General features: G+C 33.1%; 3 protein-coding genes across 3 annotated transcripts; all 3 read right to left on the reverse strand.

Annotated features, from left to right (window-relative positions):
- Nucleotides 1-1927: 1927 nt before the first annotated feature.
- On the reverse strand, nucleotides 1928-3491 carry LOC122589596 (transcription termination factor MTEF18, mitochondrial-like). Its single transcript, XM_043761905.1, has one exon. It carries the CDS (start codon nucleotides 3412-3414, stop codon nucleotides 2200-2202), a length of 1215 nt encoding a protein of 404 aa, XP_043617840.1. The 5' UTR covers nucleotides 3415-3491; the 3' UTR covers nucleotides 1928-2199.
- A 2439-nt stretch (nucleotides 3492-5930) lies between these two features.
- On the reverse strand, nucleotides 5931-7142 carry LOC122586657. The gene has a single exon (XM_043758636.1). The coding sequence runs from the start codon at nucleotides 7140-7142 to the stop codon at nucleotides 5931-5933; it is 1212 nt and encodes a 403-aa protein (XP_043614571.1).
- Nucleotides 7143-10266: 3124 nt separating this feature from the next.
- Nucleotides 10267-11658, reverse strand: LOC122588996. The gene has a single exon (XM_043761224.1). It carries the CDS (start codon nucleotides 11605-11607, stop codon nucleotides 10474-10476), a length of 1134 nt encoding a protein of 377 aa, XP_043617159.1. The 5' UTR covers nucleotides 11608-11658; the 3' UTR covers nucleotides 10267-10473.
- Between the last annotated feature and the right edge of the window lie 1639 nt (nucleotides 11659-13297).

A 13297-nucleotide genomic window follows, 5' to 3' on the forward strand; every position in this document is an offset into this window, starting at 1 on the left:
AATTGTTAAGTAAGGTCGTGCTCGACTTATAACCTTCTACAATGAAAAAAAAAACTATTTGAAAAACTTTTTATTATACCACTTCAACATTATATTAACTTTAATCTATGAGAAAGAAACCTATATAAATCAATACAAAAATTTCTTAAAAGGTTTTCTAATACATTTGACTAACATTTATCATGTTGAATATTCTTATTAAAACCAACATTTTATATTACATTAATTCTTTTACTCTCTATCATAATTATCCATATATTATTTCTTTCCAAAATTTCTCTCTTTTCATTACCACTAATTACAATGAATTGATGGCTCATTTATAAGGTATTAGACTTTAGAGATATCTAGCAGAGTTTGAATTCTATTTTTTACATTCTTAAGAGTGGATTATTAAAAAAGAGAGAAAAAAAAAAGAGATTCAAAAGTCATGATTTTCATTCTAAATATACATGGTTTGAGTTCCACATATTTTTCAATTGAATGTAATGCTAACTAGTAACTCAGTTTTTTTAATTAAAAGCGCTAATCAAAAATTTTTAATTCCCTCTGAAGTCTAAAATCACTTTCATCAAAGCTAATTTGCCATCATCTGTATGCATTATTGCCGCCATTGGTCTAATATCACATCCAAGCTAACAGTTCCTTTTTTTTTTTTTTAACATTAACAGTTCCTTTTTGTTTTTTTATTAATGAGCAAACACTAGCATTTAAATGTTAAGTTTTCAATATTAAACAAACCCTTTTTTTTCTTTCCTTTTTTTTTTTTTTTTTCATAAACAAACACTTAGCAGTTTTACATCGGATCAATTGGCGAACAATAGCAACGGTAATAGGTTAAATGTTAATGTTAGTTTGGGTGTAAAATGTACTCTCATTTGCAAAATGTCCTATTTTTGTTCATTTATAAAAGGTACCCGCAATTCATGTGTTAGTCATACACTCATACTTATAATCATTTAAATAACACATTATAAAGAATTCTCATATTAACTAAAGGTTATATTATATAACTTCTATATTCTCATTATAGCTCAATAATTAAGCATCATTGTTACATGCTGGAGGTCTCGAGTTCAAGAAATGAGAAAAACGTTTAAAAGAATTTCACAAATAAAATAGTTCATTTAAATTTTCTTTTTTTTTTATATTACATCACCTTTAAAAACCACTGTATCGCTGTCTGTTAACTTGAAATTACAACAAACAAGCAAATTGTCTTAGTTACTAGTATAAATTATTTTTTTTTGAACGACTATAAAGATATTATTTTAAAAACATCTAACAAAGCGCTAGAGCTAAGAGTACAATTACAAGTAATTTAGAATTAAAATAACGCAACCCAAAGTAGACTCATCCCGAAACATTAACTGCGAAGATTATGAAAGAAGCAAAAAAAAACTCGTGCTAATCACGGTGACCTAAGACATGAAAAAAAGCTCCCAACCCCGAAAGCCGAGTCACCGGTTTTCACTTCGGGGTGTTTTTGATGTATTACCAACCATGTTTCGGGGGACAATCCATACCAAAGCATGAACCAAAGAACAAAACAATTCGACCAACATGACATCCGACCTAATTGTTATTCTATTTGGAAATCTAATCAAATATTAAAATTTTATTACATCGATCATGGTGATTATTCTAAAACGAACATCCAAACATATAATAAATTTATATTAAATCAAGACATCGTAATCATATCAACGAACACTTGAGTCTTGACAAACTCCATCGATTCGCAAAGAATATGCTACTTTCAGTAATGAAAAGATATCCTAAGGCAAATTAGTAGGCAACAATTCTTGATCTTATCAATAAACACAAAAGATATCAGAAGGCAAAAAGCCAACAATTCCCAAAGAATATGCCACTTTCAGTAATGAAAATTGTTGCAATTTCATGAGAAGGGGTTATAGCTTCTAAGTGTCAAAAAGACGAATAGATCTATCCCTGATTTCAATATCTCAACAACAGGTTCTAAATAGGTGACAAATTAGTTATAAGAAAACAGAGTTCAATGTTAATGCTAACAAAATGTCTTAACTTCATTGCTGTTCCTAAACTAATCTTTTTCATGATGCATTTCGCCTAGCTAAGTCAATGGTCAATCAATGTAAAGCAGACAATTAACCAAGTAATGTGATGCTGCAGATCCAACTCCAGTCACTTGAATACTGCTAATCATAATACATGGAATTATTTGGTCTTGACGCGATTCATGTACGTTTCACATAAATTGGGTACATGATTCTCAAAGCTCTTCAGGAAACCAAGAAACTGTGGCTCAGCATATTGCAACAACGTTATGAGTAACACTGGTTCATGCAACAACTCCTTCTCTTTCAAGATTTTATAAATCTCATACCTTGGTTTTACCCGTTTCTCTAAACTCAATGTCATAAAACAGGAGCGACCCATCAGAAACGAAGGGGTATAACCTAACTCCTTCATGAAAACATTTAACTTATCCTTAATTGTATCTTCCGACTTAGTAAAACAGTAAGGTTGAGACCTAATCAGAGACGCTATTTCGTAATCAGACCAACCAAAACTTCTAAAGACTTCTTTCTTCTTCTCTATTTCAGAGTCACCACGATACATAACCACAAGTAACCCATGAACAAACATCGGTTCATGACGGGAAATACCCAAATTATGTTCAACGTATTCCAACTTCTTTTCAAACACTTCCGGTTCTTTCTGCATATACTTAGTATGTTGAACCAACAACTTTGATATTTTCACATCCGATACACCATATCGTCTCAATAAAGTAACATTCTCAGATATTCTTGTGAGCTTATCGGTGTTAAACAACACAAAATGTATGTATTTACTCTCATTTAACAAACCTAGGTTTTCAAGCATTGAAGCATTCGTTGAAAGTCTTTTTATCCAAGATTTCGCCGTATACATCCATCTAAAATTCTTAACAACTTGAATCAAATTCTCATCACTACCTCCCCCTAATTTTTTTAAAAGATCAAGCACGGGAATGATCTGGGTATGTAACCCACATCTGAATATTTCCGGGTTATACTTAACAAGACTAACAAGATCCGACCCGGATAAACCGAGTTCTTGAAAAACCCTTAATTTTGGATGTAGGGTTTTGTGGGGTTTGCAAGTTAATATTTTTGGGGCATAAAAGATGATATCTTTGATCTGGGTATTGTTTAAACCATAAATCTTGAAAGTATTAACAACTAATTCATAGTTAGCAGTTGGATGGGGAAATTTACCTCTTGAAAAGATGGAAATGGCGTCTTGTTTGGAGAAGAGGAAACTGTTCATGAGGTAATCAACTATGAAATTATTGGGTTTCCGATTGCCGGAGATTGCTATAGCGGCGGTGGAGTATTGATGAAAACCACCCGACCAGAATTGGAACAAACCGGAGAACCTGAACATGATGTGAGTGATGGTAACGGTAGGCGGAGCTTGGTATGACAAGAAATTGGGATTTTAAGGGGACACGCCCAAATACATTTTCAAGGACAATTTTTTTTTTTCCCTTCAATTTCAGTAATGGGCAATTTTGTTTTTTTCTTCTTTTTTTTTTTGTCACTTGTCTTTAAAGTGGCCGTTTCAAAATTTAAAAATCCTTCGTTTTCAAAGTTTTCGTCTTTTCGAATGTAAATGATTTTTTTTAACAAGTGCGAATTAATTTACTCTTACCCTTACCTAATAAGGTTTTGGCCCCACTTTACGGGGCTCCAATTATCATATTGATACAGTTTTATTATGCTAGTTTACTTGTGTTGAACTAACTTAATAATTCAAAAGATAAAAGTGTGAAAAACCAAGAAATAACTTGAAAACTAAACTTGAAGAAAAACCTAGAAATAACTTGAAGAAAATAAGTAATGTTTGTGCGTAAAAACTAAAAAAATCGAATCAAAAAGTTTGCAATATCTAATAAACACTTTAAGTTTGTGAAATAAAAAAAAAATGTTGAGTAAAAGTTTTCAGTATATTAGTTGAGAACACAAAAGCAAAAAAACTATGAAAAATATCGAAAGAAAAAAACTCCAAACGGAATACGATATAGCAAAATCTGAATAGTGTTGTGGGGTGTAAGATGAACCAATAAAAGAGAACACAAATAAAAGCAAAAAAATTGTGCAAGAAACCAAGAAAACCGAAAGGAAAAAAAACTCGAACGGTTGCCGATATGACAAAATTTGAGTAAAAACGTGGGGTGTAGGTGGACCAATAGAACAGTGTCACGTGGCGGTGGCACTGTTCATTAGCCTCACGTTTAATAACACAAAAGCAAAAAAACTATAAAAATACAGAAAGAAAAACTCCAAACGGGATACGATATGGCAAAATCTAAATAGTGATGCGGGGTATAAGATGAACCAATAGAAAAGAGCACCAAAGGGAAAAAAAATTGTGAAAGAAACCAAGGAAAACCAAAAAAAAAAAAACTTGAATGAAATCTGATATAGCAAAATGCAAATAAAAATACAGGTATAGGTGGACTAATAGAACAGTGCCATGTGTCAAAAAGTTTTTATAGGCAGAGACACTAAAATTACTTGTGTGTACTGTTGCAACATATGTCAAAAAGTTTTTTTTAGTAAACGGATACCCGATGACTTTTAAAATATTAGACATATGTCAAAACTTTTCGCTAAAATTCAATAGAATTTTTTTTTTAATACACTTGAATCTTGCCAACCTATAATTATTTTCGAAAAAGAAAAAAAATCATTAGAATGATAATAATAACAATAACAATAACATCCATTCAAAGTAAATATAATTATTATGATCATAAATTATAATAATAATTATATTGAACTTTATATTAATGATTAAAATTGATGATTAAGATTAATGTAGACATGGATAAATATATGACCACACAAATGTAATAATTTAATAAAAATTTAATGAAAAAATGACAAATAATATAAAAACCATTATGACAAACTCTTAAAAATGCCAACTAAGATAAAAAAAAAAAATTTTTTTATTTTATATAGAGAGATATCCTTGTTATCTATAACGAGTCAACAAGAATTATATTTATATGCATTTTGAGAGCTCTTTATAATAATGAGATAATAACATAGATTTGATGAATGCTACATTTTGATCTCTCTTTAAAAACACAATAACATATAGAAAGTAACTCAATCATTAAAAGTAGTTCTATGATCAATGGCTTCAATGCGGCAATGCCCCAACACTAACATCAACTTTCAAAACATGAAAACAAAGAGTTGGATTTCACCTCATGCTATATGTTTCATACAAGTCAGGATCCTCATCCTCAAAACGATGCAAAATTCGTAAGGCTTCGACTCATGATTAACAAAGGTGATAAGCGCCTTGCTAGTTAATACTTCATTCCTAAATTCCACCTGTTTCTCAAACTCAATGAGAATAGGCTGAGGCAAGAAACTAATATACCCTAAACAGCAAGGCATGCTGGTAATTAAGCAAGAATATTAACTTTATATCAAAAAAAAAGGAACTGAAGTGAGCTTCTTCCATCTGTTTCTCCATTGCTGAGATCCAACTTGAAGTTAACTTCAGATATCCATACTTTACCATCATTAAAATTCAGTGAACTTCTAAGCCATTCAACCAGTTGAATAAACATCATAGCAAAAAGTTTTTCTATGCATCTTGATCTGTTAATATAGTATTCATATGAACAAGTTTCTCAATCCATACATTTGAAGAAAACCGTAACCCTGCAACAATGTTACTGAAAACAACTTTAAAGCAACAGCCAACAGATGTAAAAAATAAGCATCTTGATCTGTTAATGGTTCTACAAAACTCTTCCATTACTTCCTAATAGAGTTCTTAGGTAATAAATAGTTGATACGGTTCTTGACCGTAAATCTAACTAAAAAAACCAATCACCCAAAATGGGGTTCACGAGAGCTTATAAAAATCAACGTATATCATTTGGCTTTCAACATCTGAATACTGTTGACATATGTTTCACATAAATTCGGCACCTTACTCTCAAACTTCTTCAAGAAACGGATAAACTTTGACTCTGGATACTGTACAATTGTATAAAACGCCGGTATATCTTTAACCAGCTCCTTCTGTTTCAAGATTTTATAAACTTCATACCTGGGTTTCAGTCGTTTCTCTAGACTCAACGTCCAAAAACACGTACAACCCATTAGATACAAGGGCTTACAATTTAAATCTTTCTTGAAAAAATTCAACTTTTCACTAAGGTAAGCTTCTGATTGATCTAAACAAGAAGGTTGAGCTCTAATCAATGCACCTATTTCGTCATCAGACCAACCAAAACTCCTAAAAATTAGTTTCTTCTTCTCTATTTCAGAGTCACCACGATACATAACCTTAACTAACGCATGAATAAACATCGGTTCATGACGAGAAATACCCAAATTACGTTCAACGTATTCCATCTTACTTTCAAACAGTCCCGGTTCTTTCTGCATACGCATAGGATGTTGGACCAACAACTTTGAAATTTTCACATCCGGTACACCATATCGTCTCAATAAAGTAACATTTGCAGATATTCTTGTAAGCTTATCGGTGTTAAGCAGCACAAAATGTATATGGTTAATTTGATTTAACAATCCTACGTTTCGAAGTATTGATGCATTCGTCGACAGTCTATTCATCCTAGAATTTGATGCATAAAACCATCTAAAATTCTTAACAACTTGAATCACATTTTCATCACTACCTCCCACTAATCTTTTCAAAAGATCAAGCCCGGGAATGATCCGGGTATGTAACCCACATTTGAATATGACCGGGTTACTTTTAACAAGACTAACAAGATCCGACCCGGATAAGCCGAGTTCTTGAAAAACCCTTAATTTTGGTTGAAGGGTTTTGTGGGGTTTGCAAGTGAGGATATGTGGAGCATAAAAAATGATATCTTTAATCTGGGTATTGTTTAAACCGTAATTCTTGAAAGTATTAACAACTGATTCATACTTAGCAGTGGATTTGGGATGGGGAAATATACCTTTTGAAGACATGGAAATGGCGTCTTGTTTGGAGAAGAGGAAAGTGTTCATGAGGTAATCAACTATGAAATGATTGGAATTCCGATTGCAGGCGATTGGTGTAACGGCGGTAGAGTAGTGACGAAAACCACATGGCCGGAATCGGAACATGATTTGATGATGGTAACGGCAGACGGAGCTTTGGTGTGGCAACAACTTAGCTTATTAACTAAGTATTTTTTTCTTTTAAATTCATAAAGCCTAAGCAGACTATCTACTTATTAGTTATTAAAATATTTTTAATGATATTTTTACCAATTGAAAATACCTTAAAATGAGAAACCCAATATGATACTCAAACTCGAGACTTTAAAAAAAACTCACATTCGGAATCATCTATTGGATTTAGAAGATACCCTAGTCAATCTACTTAAATGAAGTTGGTTAAACAATATACTCGTAATACTTATAAGTTATAACTAATATTTAATCAACTAACTATTCACGTATATGCAGTAAGCACTACCAAATGGTATAGTGTCAACGACGGCTGTACCCTTACAAATTACAAGATCGAGAGATATTAACGCAAACTTTACAACTTACGGCGGATTTTCGGATAAAGAAAATTTCATATTATAGTTGCAGACAAAAAAGTAGCTGTGACGACATATTTAAGTTTGTGGGCTTCAATTAGTTTTCTCCTTCAGATAGAGGTTTAAATAGGTGATTTACTTTACAATGAGACTTTTTAGTGCGAACTTGATTAAACCAACGTAAGTTAAACCTCCAAATATTCGTGAATAATTAACACATTTCAAAAAAAAGACACACACTATATCATTATTATTTCCTTACCTTCACATTCAATCTCGTTGTAATATATCTTGGCATGTTTAAGCCAACAGTTCGTTATTATCATTTTTGTATTTGAAAACCAAAGATGTGGATTTTTTTTTATTGGACTTATTAGTCTTAATATACTTTTTTCCAATAAATATAAGCTCAACCAAAATAAGCTATAAATCAACAAAGAAAAAAAAGGTGCATGGTATTTACATGAGATTCTTGTTTCTTCTTTATTAAGAAAGTCCCCAAGCGGGGTTACTTGATCCATGATTTATATTTCATCTTTCGTTTACTTTGGAGTAGACAAGTATGAGACAAGTAATAACTCAGATGTATGCAAGTGCAGACTAAGCTAATCTAAAATACCGTACACTTCTTAACATTACGTCTGAATTGGTTGCTATGAAGTTTTTACACTGATTCCATTGTTACCCAAAAGAACGGATATTTGTTCAAGAATGAAAACTGAGATAGAATAATAGTCCATATCAAATTGACATTTGAAAACTTTATGGGATTCACACATACTTATCGTTTTGTTTGTTCATTATTTGGGTATTCATATGATTTGGTAGTGGAGGAGTTGATTCTGTTCAATTCTCCTAGCAAAATCTCTTATTGAACTCGCCAGGGCAATTTTTCAACTTTATGAAAATAAATTAAAAAAAAAAACAAAGATTGGGAAAAAAAAAAAAACATCATCCGAAAAATTATCACAACTTATATCTTATTTCGACGTTATAACATACACAAACACCCTGATAACATTATGGAACTCAATAGCTACACAATGAAAAACACCATCAAACCAGACAAAGTTCCTTTTAAATGAAAGTCAATACTTTTCTTTCCTCGCAAGTCACAATACAAGATGAGATGGTCAAGAGAATACAAGTGACATTGCATAGAAGAACCAGAAAAGAGAACCTATTAAAAACCCATACTCATAAGACCCAAGTTTACTAAACTAAAACAATGTGAACTAAAATTGACGACATGGGGAATTTCTGTGAATAATATACAATTATCGTATGAGAACACAGCTGTAAACTCACAGAACTGATGGTAAACTATGTGGCATGTGCTTAGAGTTGTTGCAAGAGCTGAATAGAAAAACAAGGGTCTATCAGCAGGAGCCAATGAGCCAAGGTTAGGAAGACAAAAGGGATTGTATGCCGAAAACCATGAGAGAGAAGTTTGGGTCCAGTATGGTCACTTTTTTTTGTAGCATGTTCTCATCAAAACCTAGACTTGCATATTCCAAAATGTGGTCTTTCAATGGATACGCTAATCTAAAACATAACCACAAAGGAAACAGCTCCATGCTTGGTTTGAAGACTACTAGTAACTAGGAAGCCTGTCAGCTACCAAGAGGCACTGACCATGGTCTACAAAAGTATTAATTTTTCACCCTTGTCCAAGCCTGTTTCAATAAGCCCAAAACGATAGACTTATCTCTCCTATACTATCACATCTATCCTAGTAACTAGTTACATCATCTTGTGGTGACTCTATGTTTGTAACTACTTACATTCGTTTGTTAGATTATCAAGTCTCCCAACAAAGAACAATAAATATCTTAAAAGGGTAAATTGGGGGAACCCTAGCCCCGGTACCACAATTGGATACCCATCAACTCACCCAGTATGAGCCATATGATGCCTGTACAATACCTCTATCCTAATCTGAACAATACCTCCATCCTAATCCGGTATCCGCGTCTTTAGAACTTCCGAGCCTAGACTTCATTGGTAACGGGTACTTTAAAGGAATCGTTTTTTGTGCCAACCGGGAATCGAACTTGGGATCTTAAGGTCACCAAGTGTTTCCCTTACCATTAGGCCAACTGCTTGTTGGTAGAACAATAATTATCTTACAATACAAAGAGTAATTCTAGTTCGCTACTGGTTCTATAACAATACCATAAACTTTATTAGTATTATAGATATGGATGTGAAAAACATACCATAATAATAATAACTTGATTCGTTCTTCCAATCATATTTACCTTTTTAGTGCAAACCAGGCACAAGAAACTACTACAGAGTAAACGATTTAGAACAGTCAATTTACAATTAGATAGATAGTTCAAGATTTCCCACGACAAACATATTTATCTCACTAACTAGTGCATTACTTAGATCGCTTGGCATACTTGAACTGCTTTACAATGAACAAGTATTTTCTTGCGAAGGGTGGGCCGCATCCGCAAACGGCCAGGGAGGGGGACATCATACCACACACAATCTATTATCCAGAGTTGTTTATGTGTCTCAAACCACTGACCTTCTCATCATAATCAACTGATTAAGAAACCTTATCGACTATTTCCAAGCTTGGCGATATCATTTTGTCTATATACAACATGTTATTCGATAATTACCAAATGTGTTTTGAGGGATATACAGTTACCAATAACAATGCAATTATCAAAAAACAAGATTCATTATGAAAAAAGTAAAAAACAAGATTCATCATAACTAACAAAAATTCCACCAGTACAAAAAATGCAACATTTTGATAATTATTAGAAGCAGGATAACGTAATCATGCAAAATAAGCAAGTCAACTAATTGAAGTTTCTATTGTCAAAAGGTTCAATTCCCCAATAATGCTAACAGTGAATTGAAAAACATAACAACGGGGTCTGAATTTACCTCAAGCTACTGGCATAAGTTTCACACAAGTCAGGAATCTCGTCTTTAAAACTCCGTAGAAACTCTTGAAATTTCAACTCTGGATATGTAACGAGTGTGATAAGAGACTTACTCCCTAACAACATCCTCTCTTTCAAAATCTTAATTATCTCATTCCTGGGTTTCACTCGTTTCTTCAAGCTCAATGAAAAAAGACTCGGGCAAGTTACCAAGTAAGACGTTGTATACCCAAGCTCATTCATATAGAAACTCAGCTTCTCACGAATCGTATCTTCAGACAACGCAAAACAATAAGGCTGGTTCTTAAACAACAACGACAATTCCGTATCAGAAAACCCAAATCTCTTATAAACATCCATCTTCTTATCCATAGCTACAACACTACTCGAAGTAATTGCATGAAAACACCTAAAAAACTCATTAGAGCCACGCGACACGCCTACTTTCCCCTCAATCCAATTCAACTTACTCGTAAGCCATTTAGAAGGCTGCGTAAAATGCATAGCATTCCTATGAACAAATTTCCCAATCTGCTCATTCGAAAACCCATAACTTCGTAACAAATCAACATTCGCCATAAACGAGTTTAACGCAATAGACGTTGAAAACAACCATCTTGATCTATTAATAGTCTCCACAACTTTGTCATCACTTTCCAACACTACCCTTAAGTAATCAATAGTGGGTATGATCTTAGAATGCAAACCCAACTCAAATAAACTCGGGTTTCGCTTCAAAAGACTAATAAAATCAGACCCGGATATCCCGAGGTCAAGAAAAACCCTAATCTTGGGTTCTAGGGTTTTATCTGCTCTATATAACAACACTTTAGGCACACAAGAAACAATATCTTTGATCTGGGCATTATCAAAATTGCATTTTTTTAAGATCCCAACAACAGAATCACAATTATTTGTGGAATTTAGACGGCGTACCTTTGATGCTGATGAAATTGCAGATTCTTTAGTGAAGCCAAGATTGTTGGTCAAATAGTCAACGAATTGGGTTCTTGTTTCAGATAATGGCTCATCTATAGATACAGATTTTGTCGATGTTGTGTATAGAATTTGGGGTTTCAAATGACGGATTAAATATAGCTCTCGCTGGATACAGTTACGAAGATGCAGCATTTTTTTATTTTGTTTTTTTTTTTTTTTTCCTTTTGGCGATAAATGATGGTGATGTAATTTTGGGCGATTTTATTTGCGGGGGGACGAAATGTGTCACTTATCGATTTGGGTTTTACCACATACTGTATTAATGTATTTGATTAGGGTAATAATTTTTACACGGTAAATTTTGATTAACACACGGGAATTTCGTAGAATTGGACAATAATATCCTTAGATTAGGTTAACAAAGGCGTAGTAGAAGAAAAAAATAATAGAAAAATGATTAATAAATCTAACTCATATGCCTAAAAATCAACTTAAAATCTTAAAATTTTGACATTTGGATTCTACTAGTTCTCTTTCCTAATTTTGTCCCTTGATTTTTCCACATGTCATCATCTTACTATTAAGCATATCTTTAGGCACACCAATTAGGTTGAATTATCATTATCCAAAGATAATAATTAAAAACCCTTCCTTCTTATCATCCCATTCAGGAAGATTCGTTGGTGTCAGTCTCATTCCGGAGGCTTTAGTTTTGTTGGTGTCGGATATCCGTGCTTGACCATGCTTAAAATTGATACATCATAATACTTTATTTGAAGAGCTTCATTTATTTCGATCTTCGAATAACATATGAAAAGTTATAACTAGATACTGTATTATATTTCGTGAAAACGGTTTCTAGTTAATATTTACATAAAACCCTGTAATTGTTCATTATGTTAATGTTGTGTAGCCCATAACCCGATGGAGTTATTATCCTAATCAAATGACCTAGTCAAAAAGCTTTGAGGATCATCATTTAAGTGATTTAACTGATAAAATCATGAACCTCTAATTATATATATCAATGATGAAGGATTTATATTACAACAATTTCTTGTGTTTATCATAAGTATGTGTGGGTTGTTATTCTGGAAGCATATGTATAAGTATCGTTGAAGGCGATTAAAGAAGAAATTTTTTGTATTTTTAAGTGGAATGATTTTTTCGTTTTAAGTATCAGTAGCATAATATGACACTAAAAGTTTTGATATAAGGCTGTGCGGAGTGATCCGATAAACATCCCGACGCCGCCCTTTGTCGCCGCACCGCCGCCCTCTACACCGCCCCGAGGGGCGGCAAATGCCAAAAAAAGCTTCCCCGATCAATATTCATCGCCTTGAACATTTGTTTCTCCCAAAAAAGGAGTCGTTGAACGGCTCATTTTTCTTCCCCATATGATTTCCGGCAGCGATTTTCCGACAAATATATAGATAGATGTGACGATTTTCCGACAAAACACACATGTACGTATGTATACACATATAGATCGATCGATCGATTAAGATCGAAAGATAGATAGATAGATCGAGAGAGATAGATAAATATTGTGAGTGTGTGTTTTATTGATATAGATATAGAGAGATGGAGAGGAAGAAAGAAAGACCCGTGATATTTTGATATGTGGTGTCGTGGTGACTGGTGAGGCGGTTGGTGTCGAATGTATATATATATATTTTTTATTTTATTATTTTTGGTATATTTAATGATTAAAATAATAATAATAATAATAAAGGGACAACCCCAAAGAGGAGCGTCACTTTAAGAGAAAGGAGGACAACTTTTGAAGGGAGTCTCCGCCGCGTAGCGGAAGTCGCCCCTGTGTGGGGAGCCTCTTTTATCCCCCACTTCTCATAGCCTAAAAGTCTTTATATAAAGGAAA

Source organism: Erigeron canadensis, chromosome 2 (genome assembly GCF_010389155.1).
Source record: "Erigeron canadensis isolate Cc75 chromosome 2, C_canadensis_v1, whole genome shotgun sequence".
NCBI lineage: Eukaryota > Viridiplantae > Streptophyta > Magnoliopsida > Asterales > Asteraceae > Erigeron > Erigeron canadensis.

Coding starts and splice junctions, on each gene's coding strand:
- LOC122588996 (XM_043761224.1), bottom strand. CDS start 11,607: ATGCTGCATCTTCGTAACTGTATCCAGCGAGAGCTATATTTAATCCGT.
- LOC122589596 (XM_043761905.1), bottom strand. CDS start 3,414: ATGTTCAGGTTCTCCGGTTTGTTCCAATTCTGGTCGGGTGGTTTTCAT.
- LOC122586657 (XM_043758636.1), bottom strand. CDS start 7,142: ATGTTCCGATTCCGGCCATGTGGTTTTCGTCACTACTCTACCGCCGTT.